The sequence below is a fragment of the Metopolophium dirhodum genome, chromosome 6 (genome assembly GCF_019925205.1).
Source record: "Metopolophium dirhodum isolate CAU chromosome 6, ASM1992520v1, whole genome shotgun sequence".
NCBI classification, from domain to species: domain Eukaryota; kingdom Metazoa; phylum Arthropoda; class Insecta; order Hemiptera; family Aphididae; genus Metopolophium; species Metopolophium dirhodum.
In genome coordinates, this window is record NC_083565.1 from 30,019,166 (window position 1) to 30,029,426 (window position 10,261).

Below are 10,261 nucleotides of genomic sequence, written 5' to 3' on the forward strand. Positions count from 1 at the left end.
ATGTATAATAAAAAGAAAATAGTTATTGTAAAATAGAAAATGACTTTTCTGTTGTATACATTTTTTTCATTAGGAATAATATGCTTCACATGCGAAGAGCCGAGGGCCATTGGCTGTTTAATGTTCATTAATTTTGTACCATTATATCTACCGGTGCCGGCTCCACAGGTGTTACGGGGGCAGGTGTCACGGGGGTGGCGGTTGATGCTGGAGGTGGTGGCCTTGTCAGTGACGGTGTGCGGCTGCCAGGTGTTTGTGTCGATGGTGGTCGTTGTGGCCGCAACCAGTGGCCGCGCAAACTTTTTCGACAGTGAGGCAAGAAAAATGTTAGTTGCAGCACACACGACCCACCTTTTTATTTTGCACACCCCCTATTATAATTCTATATCAAATTAGCCTTTCTAAAAATTCATGTTACGGTTACTACAATAAAAATAACTTTTATAAATTATATAAATACTGCTTTCCATCACGTTCTGTAGGTTTAAAAAAGTTTGAAATGGAACTTGAAGCACTTCTTTTAACAGACTTTTTTTTTTTACAAGATTCCTTATGTCGAATCCAGTCGGTATTGTTTATAAAATCACGATTTTTTCCACAACTGGGACACAGTGAATTCATGTTTCAATAGTTAGTGATTTAAGGGATGTGGTAACAAATTAACGTAATACGTAAATAAAATAATAATTATAAAAAAAAGGTGGATAAGTGGATGTCGCTCTGCTGTACAGTAGGTTACAAGTGGGTCACTGTGATGGATTGAGTTAAATTTGAATTCAATGATATAATATCATTGTATAAGAAAAACGATTCTGAGCGAAAACGGTCAGTCAGCCTATGATATTACCAAGTATATTTGATGATATTATTGTGAATAAAGTAATTTATATATAACCTATTTACGTGGAGCCTTGTTTTAAATTTTCAATCATTAGCCATAAAAGTTAAACATTTTATACATTTTTAACTACGAAATAATTAATAAATTATAAATTTGATAAATGTTGTCAAAATTTGAACTTTAAATGCTTATAAAAAAAATGATGCCTATGTATTTTTCATAATTTTCAACTGCTATTATAACGATATATCAGGAGCCTTATATTAAATTTTCACGCTTTTTTACCCAACAGAAAAAATTTTATTGATATTTATAGAAAAAAAAACTAAAAAAATTGAAAACTGACAATGTCCGTAAACAGTTCAAAAAGAGTCAAAATATTTTCAAAATTGTATTGTGTATAGAAAATGCCAATATAAACATTTAGTGAAATTTTCAAGTATCTACAGTCATACGTTTTTTAATTACAACAAAATAAGAAAATCGTTACATGAGAAATCGAGTGAATATCAAACGTTGCAAAAATATGTATTTCAAACGTTCATAAAAATTTAATTTGACTTTCTTGTAGACATTTTTTTTTTTGATATAGGTAAGCTTATAGATAATCTTGTATTACATTTTCGAATCTTAGATTGAAAAAGAAAAATTTTTATGAATTCTCAACTCAAAATAATTTGATAATTTTCGTGATTTTTCCATATTTTGTCAATATTTGAACTTAAAATGCTTATAAATAAAAACCGTGACTAAGGATTTTTAATTTTTTTTATCTGCCTTTGAAACAATAACTTAGGAGCCTTCTATTAAATTTTCAAGCTTTTTTAACCAAAAAATAACATTTTATTGATATTTATAGAAAAAAAAACTAAAATAAAATGGAAACTGAAAATGTCCGTAAACAGCTCAAAATAAGTCAAAATATTTGGAAAATGTTATGGTGTATAGAAAATGCTAATATAATCATTCAGTCCAGGGCCGGCGCTAGCAAATATTGATGGGGGGGTATAAATATACGAATTTGCCGACTACATTCATAAACATGAACCACAAGTGTTGTCTTGGTCGACTGTCTTACACGCAAATAACATAGCAAATTTTTGCGTTCAAAATAATCAATTTTTTTATTTAATTAAATTAAATTATTGATCAATTTACTCTAATTTTTAAAATAATAGATACTAGAGTGAAATACATACTAAACGCAAAAGTTGTAATATAACGCGTGTGTAAAAGAGAGTCAATAATTGGTGTCTTAATAATTTATTGGATATTAACAAAGTTAAACAATAGAATACAAATTATAATATCATATTATTCATATTATATAAAAATACAACAACTTCAACATTGTAAATAGGTGGGTAGTTGAATAAATTAAATTTTAATCCTTCTCTCCTTTAATAGTGACCATGATTTCACTGAACTTTTTAAATCTATAGAATCCAAAATATCTTTGTTACTAAAAAGTAACATTAAATGTTGAAGACGATCTGCTCCCATAGTCGATCGTAAATAGTTTTTAACGATTTTCAGTTTACTGAAAGCACGTTCGTTTGAAGCAGTACTTACGGGAGCTGTAAGTACTAGCCTGCATAGCTTGTTTGCAGTTGGCAAACAAGTTTTACAATCTTCAGATAATTTAAATATTTTTGTCAAGCTATCCAATTTTTTCACGTTACACTGGTGATCTAAAACTTTCAATTCGGCAATCACTCCGTCATAGTCATTCATTTTAAAATCTTTGCATCCCGGTGGAAATAGTTCGTAGTTCTGTAGTTTGAAGCAAATCCTAAAAAAAAAATTTGAATGAGTCACTATTATGTTATAAATACAAAACCACTCAAATCATATTTTTACAATCAATAAGTTTAGAGTGCAATATTTTATTTTTAACAATAAAAATGTTAATGCTTACCGATTCTGTTACTTGCTTTTGCTTAATGTTTGCTGTAAACGGATTTTCTGGTGTTCCTGCATACTTATTTTCACTGCTATTATTCTCATTTACAACTGATTTTTCAACTTGAAATTCATTCTGATGTAAGCAATTATAATAGAATATATAATTTAAACTTGTAATTTTAAATAACATGGGAGTATAAAAATTATTATAATAAAAGTAATTACTAGAGGCTCTAAAATATGTTTTCTATCCTCGGTGATAATTTCTTCAAAGTATAATTCTGTAGTTTGAAGCGAATCCTTTAAAAAAAATTTGAATGAGTCACTATTATGTTATAAACACAATTACACAAAAAATCTCAAAGCATATTTTTATATTTAAAAAGTTTATTATTTTTTTTTTACAATGAAAAAAGTTAACACTTACCGATTCTGTCACTTGCTTTAGCCTAGCTGCAGCTATAAATGGATTTTCTGGGGCTCCAACATGCTTCACTAAAACTCTTTTACCCTCATGTTGTTTAGTTTCATGTTTCTTTCTATAATCATCATCAAATATACTTCCACATGCCAAACATTCTAATTTCGTTCGTTTTCTTTTTTTCGTATTTGTGCAATTCATAACGAACAAATTAATAAAACACAAACGAATAAATAAACTGTGTTAAGTCAACTCGGTATAACACTCTCACAGTCATCACAGAACTACAGAACACAGAAGTACAGAATAGCAATAGGCAATTGTCGACAATCTTTATTATTTATTATCAATTATAATATATTGTACTATTGTAGCGGTGAAGTACGATCGTCGATCACAACAATAATCAATAAATCAAATCAAATATCTAAGACTAAGATAACGACGTACGTATATTCCGACTACGGCTATAAATACATTCGTTGCCCTATGATTCGGGAATTGTAGCCGTAGCCGTACACGAAAAATGTTTTTGTAATACCAACTAGCGGCTAGCGCAATCTAGTTCTATAGTTCAAATTATTGCCGACTATTTAATTTTATTCAGCGTATGTCTATATATGCCGACTATATAATTGGGTTATTCGTTGGTGGGGGGGTATTGCACCCCCCCACACCCCCCCTAACGCCGGGCCTGATTCAGTCAAAATTTAATGTACCTAAGGTCATTTGTTTTAGAGTTGCACCAAAAACCAAAATCGATTTTCTCGAAAACGGACTTTGCGTAAAAAATTCCCGTTTTTCCTTTGTTTTTCACGTCACTTTTGAAAACTTACTTTTGACCCCCCCATAGTACCAACTAGATTCACTTTCCTATAAGAAAAGTTACTGTTAAAGGAAATTCAAGCACTTTTACTGTCCTTAAAGGTGATGACAGACAAAAAAAAAAACACACATCATTGTAAAATCAATACATTCATCGCTTCCCTCAGAAACTAAAAAAAAAAATTGGAAGTGACTCTGCTGAACAGTAGGTTACAAGTGGGTGACTGTTATGGATAGTGTTAAATTTGAATTCAATGAGATAATATCATAGTATACGAATAATGATTTTAAGTGGAGACGATTTGTCAGCCTAGAATATTGTATACTATATTTATATTGATATTATTAAATATTATTAATACCGTAGCCGGTTAAGTTGAATTATTATTATTTGTTTATTATCGTATTTGTATATGATAATATATTTTTGACGTTTCAATTACCCACGAATAATATTTTTAAAATAGGCATATGTATATATTACAAGTAACAACGAATTAAGAACGATATTGCAAAAAATAATTGCCGGAAATCATTAGTTTTTAACTGAAAACAACAGGGAAGTCTGAATTTGGCGGTCAGTCTTATTTTTAAGTTATATGTATTATAACCAGGGCTCGGAACTTTATGCATTTGCATCTTTCTCAGGAAGCTGCATATTTAAAATCTGATTCGATACAAATTCGTTTCATGAACCATACAGTTGAAATACAAAAGTTGATGTTGCATATTTTTGCATATTTTACCAAATTTATATGATTATGCATATTTAAAGATTTTGAGTATATAAATGCATTTTATGGCAAAAATGTATAAGAAATCAACAACAAACAAGTTTTTGATAATTGAATATTGTTTAAAATGTTTTCAAGAATAAAATATTTATTTTTCCAATAGCTGTCACTATTACCGTCGGCGACGTTTATAGTGTTTTTACTAAGAAATAAGAATTGGCTGTTACTCTTACCGTAATGACTGCACAGATTATAATTTATATTGAAGTCGCTCGTTAGATAAAATTAAACAAAATACCCATATACCAATGGGCAATGATATTGGCATATTGTATATTTGTGGTGTGTGTTAGTATGTGTTTGATCGTGTGTCGAAAACATATTCGATAACGGTGGTCTGTTACTTTAATAAATTAGTGTGTTCACTGTGTTCGTAGTTCGTATTGTTCGCTTACCGTGCTCGATTACCGCTTATGTGCCACGTAATATTCTGATTTTAATATTTGTCAGACAAAAGTTAAAATGCCTAAAGAAAAAAAAAATTTAAGTAGTCGTTTAAATACTTTCGTGTCTGAGTTCGGTAAAAATGTTTTTAGTATTGACACTAGGGTATTATTTTGCAAATATTGCGAAACGAAAGTCGATTCGGAAAGAAGATCCAGCGTAATACAGCACTTGAAAACAGAAAAACATTTGCGTTCTGTTAAACGTAAAGAAAATCAAAAAGAGACCAAGTGCCAACAACTATTAACCAATGATTTACCGTCTAAAAAATCGAAGTTCAACCTGGATTTATGCAAAGCTATGGTCTCGGCTAATATACCACTAAATAAACTATCAAATATAGAGTTTCGGACATTTTTGGAAGTTTATTCTGGAAAAGATGTCCCCACAGAATCTGTGCTTCGAAAATTCTATTTAGACGACTGCTACAACGAAATGATGGAAAAAATTAGGCAACGTGTTTTCGACCGAAAAATTTGGGTGTCACTTGATGAAACAACAGACGCAGAAGGTCGGTATATAGCTAATGTAATAATAGGGACTTTAGAAGAGGATACTGCTGGTCCAATTTTTTTACTGAATACTGAAGCCCTAGAAAAGACCAATCACTCTACAGTTTGTAAACTTTTTGACAAATCTTTAAGCATTTTATGGCCTCATGGGATAAGACACGACGACGTTTTATTATTTTTGTCCGACGCTGCGCCGTATATGGTAAAGTGTGAAAAATCTCTGAATGCACTCTACTCCAAAATGGTACATGTGACTTGTGCTGCTCATGGCCTCCATAGAGTTTCGGAGGAAGTACGAAATCAATTTGGTACTGTTGATAAAATTGTAGCTAATGTAAAAAAAATATTTAAAAAAGCACCATCACGCATACAAATTTTAAAAAAATACGCACCGGATATCCCTTTACCTCCAGAACCAATCATAACCCGATGGGGTACCTGGATCAATGCTGTACTTTATTATTGTAAATATTACGAAAAAATTCGTGATGTTGTAAATATGTTGGACTCCAATGATGCTTTAAGTATAAAAGTTTCAAAAAAAAATTTGGTAAAAGAACACGTTCAAAATAATTTGGTTTATATTACTTCAAATTTTAAAGTTCTTTCTGAATCAATTTTGAAACTGCAGACTAAAAACATGCCTTTAGCTGAATCATTGAGTATCGTGGACAATGTTCAAACACAATTAAAATCCGTTCAAGGTGAACCAGGGAAAAAAGTCTATGAAAAAATGGAAAATGTTTTGTCTAAAAATATCGGTTTAAAAACATTAAAACAAATCTCGTCAATACTTAGTGGATCTATCTCCACCATGGATGGTCTTCCCGAAGATCTAACAACAAATGACCTTATTTTCTACAAGTACGCACCAATTACGTCAGTGGATGTCGAAAGATCATTTTCTGTTTACAAAAACCTTCTGAGCCACAACAGACGATCATTTAAACTTGAAAACATAAAAAAGCATCTTATCATTCAGTGTAATTCAGGTAAATATAATAATGAATACCTAACATGATTTAATAATCGCTGTATTTGATAAATTCTATTTTTTTTTTAAATTTAGGACTCTGGGAATAGATCCAGTATAGAACAGCTTCATTATCAAAAGAAAAATACAAATAAAATAAAAAAAAATTTTGTTTCTGTAATTATTAATTATGCTTTTAAATACATCTTTTATAAAATAATAAATGCATATTATACCGCATATTTTGGTTTTTTTTAGTGCATACGTATGCACATATTTCATGGTTTTTTAGCGCATAAAGTTCCGAGCCCTGATTATAACTAATTGAAATTTTTGGTATTTTCAAATGTACCCGGTGTACCACACTGCGCTTGCTCGAACAATTAAAATCAAAAACATCCCTCGACTTGTTATGTAAAACCACCATGGGTGGGTGTCAGAATTATTTTTGCATCATCAATTTTAAAACGTTGATTTACCTAGATTAAAAAAAAAATTAATTTGTAATACTTAAGCTCGGTAAACTTTAAGCGTTGTACAGGTGCGTAAAACACCGAAAATCGTGAACTTCGTAAGGCCATACCATAAAAACCAATGATTTGCAGGTAGGCGAGTTTTGGACAAGTACCTACATAGGTAACTTATAATAATTCATATTGTAAATTAGTTAGGTACCAAAAAAATATAACTTCTCAAACACTTTGTCTATTGGCACTGGCGGGAGAATGTATTAGAATGTCTATAAACTTGCGGACCAGTTTGTATAGTTAAATTTGGCATGCGAACTATAATTGAAATAGAAAACCAGAATAAGTGCATTGCAGATCACAAAGATTTCTGTAAAAGAACATACGATTTATAAATATACCGTATAGGTATACTGAGTACTTATATAATAATATATAAGTTCTTTGGATTTATCATAGTAAATAATAATATATTTTATGATATCTATGGCAATCGTCAATTGTCGAAATTCTTCGGCGACGGTTAACAATTCTAATAATTTCAGCAATACTATTATATTATAAATATAATATATTTTATATATTGTATATTTTGATTTCGGTGAACAAAAAAATAATAGGCCACAAATATAAACGGACAGTTCGTTAAACCGTATATATTATAATGTAAGTTTTAACACAAACTTCGCAAATTTCGTTATGATCAGGTTATTTTCATAAAATATTTCGATACTTTCAAGTTTCAGTTCATCGGAGTGAGATGATTAGATAAAGATGGATGAAGATAGCTGTTTCTTCGGCGATGGCGGGACTCTAGCTACGTTTAACCGGAAGAGTAGATGTTTACGAGTAAGTTTGTTTTCATTTTATTACCTACTATTTAACATTTACTTTTTAGACTTAAATTAAATATTTATTGCCACGGACAATCTGTTAACTAGTTGACGTAGAAGCATTTATAAGTTTAATCCCAATAGCGCAATGTATAAAATACGCGAGACCGTCTTCGTTTCACCACGACAAGTTTAATACGCACCTTTTTGCGGGTCTAGGCCAAAATAGCGAAACAATTTACCGCGAATGTAAAAATCGCGAATCAATAATAGCGTAAATAAAAACAGCGAATTTCAAAATAAGCGATCATGCATAATAACGAAACTTAAAATTATATATCATTTTAAATATCTCGCAGGGAAATAAATTTAGGACAAAACCCTATGCAGGTAGGTCACAATAATATCGTTATACCTACTGATATCGTCAATATGCTATCTTAATTATTATTGAACTTATACAATGTCATATACTAATGAAAATAAGAACTTCATAAAAGGTATAGCATATAATTTGTCACTGAATGTCTAAATATAATTATATTTAAATTTTTAAATTGAATATAATTATTTTATTTAAAATTATTATTATTGCTACTATAAATACTTATTATTAGAACTTAACGATATTATAATTATAATGAATGTATTCAAAAAATATATAAGAGACAAATAAAACACTAAATATAATGATTTTTCATTTATATTCCATGATCACTCCATATTTTATTGTATGCTTTACTTTTTTAAATTTATTAATCTCATTTATAAACTATGTATATCCATTTTTTATTTTAACAAATATGTTTGATTTTTACACTGTGTCATATAAGCAACCCGACAGACAGATGTTTCTCTTTTCGCTATTATGTATTTTCGCTCTTTTTTACAATTCGCTATTTTTATTTACGCTATTATTAATTCGCGATTTTTACATTCGCGGTAATTGTTTCGCTATTTTGGCCGGATACCCCTTTTTGCATGTTATACTATACGCCGGGTATCACCTTAGGTTTGCGCGAAGTATTTAAAACAATATAATGTTATTAATCTTTATATTTTATATTTTTATATACATAAATACATTATACACCTCATATATTTTATTAGCATACTTACACCTTTTTTAGTGTAGTTTATACCCTAGATGGCTATAGATATAGGTATTAAATGTCTTGCAATTATATATTTTACTATAATTATTAAGTTCATTATAATATAATATAACAATACACTCTAAATTAAATTAGTTGTTATCAAGACAGACAGTCTTAAAACAAACTCTTTTCTGGACGTTTTCAAAACGTATTGTGCTTAAAAAAAATTGCACAGTTGTCGTAGCAGTCAGTTGCTAGATCAACCCGTGTGACATCAAATAGGAATTATTCTTGTTTTTTTAAATAGTTTTTCCGAAAAATATATGTAACATGTATAGCTCATATAATTATGAATTTATAGTTAATGGAAATGCGGATGTTTATACTTCATAGATATTTTTTTAGTTAATAATCGTGTAAATAATTTGATTAAACAATAAGGTACTTACCTACTCATCACTATAATATCAATTTTATTATATTACGTATAAAATCACCGACACAAGGTGCATTCTGCATTTAAAAAATTAAAAACATAAAATAAAATATAAAATAATGTTGTAGTAGAAGCTGCAAACTATAGTTTATTAACTACCTACATTTACTCACTATTAAATTTATCATTGAATGATTATTCAGAGATCACTTTGGGATAAATGTAAATTAAATTAAAAATAATTAAAAAACATTTTGTGAAAGGAAAAGATTACTGCTAACATTTAAGTCTTAATTATTATTAACAAATAAATACAAATAATAGATTTTTTAATAGCTTTTTTACTATTAACATTCAGTGTAAATATAGTTTCTGATCGACTTACCAATTGGTATGTAATAAACCTAGATGTAATAAAATAATTATTCATATCAAATAATCCTAACAATTTAATGTGAGGATTCTCATAAATTGATCTTACAGCAGCCTTAAAACACCAAAAATACATTTGTACATCATTTACAAAATTTTAGTTCCCTATTATGGTGTAGGTATTAATACAAACAATAAATTGATATTCGAAAACACAATTTCGTATACCTATTATTATTTACTAAATACCTACAATTAAATTAAACTAAAAATAAACATATGATTACATACCGAGTGCCTATAATATAATATTATATATGAAAATTGAATCTTTATTACGA

General features: G+C 29.2%; 1 protein-coding gene across 1 annotated transcript; it reads right to left on the minus strand.

The window, feature by feature from the left end:
* Window positions 1-2,218: 2,218 nt before the first annotated feature.
* LOC132947662 (uncharacterized) lies at window positions 2,219-3,368 on the minus strand. Its single transcript, XM_061017933.1, has 4 exons — window positions 3,174-3,368; window positions 2,972-3,046; window positions 2,776-2,879; window positions 2,219-2,633 (listed from the first exon to the last, which is right to left on the minus strand). Exons 1-4 carry the CDS (start codon window positions 3,366-3,368, stop codon window positions 2,219-2,221), a joined length of 789 nt encoding a protein of 262 aa, XP_060873916.1.
* Window positions 3,369-10,261: the final 6,893 nt, after the last annotated feature.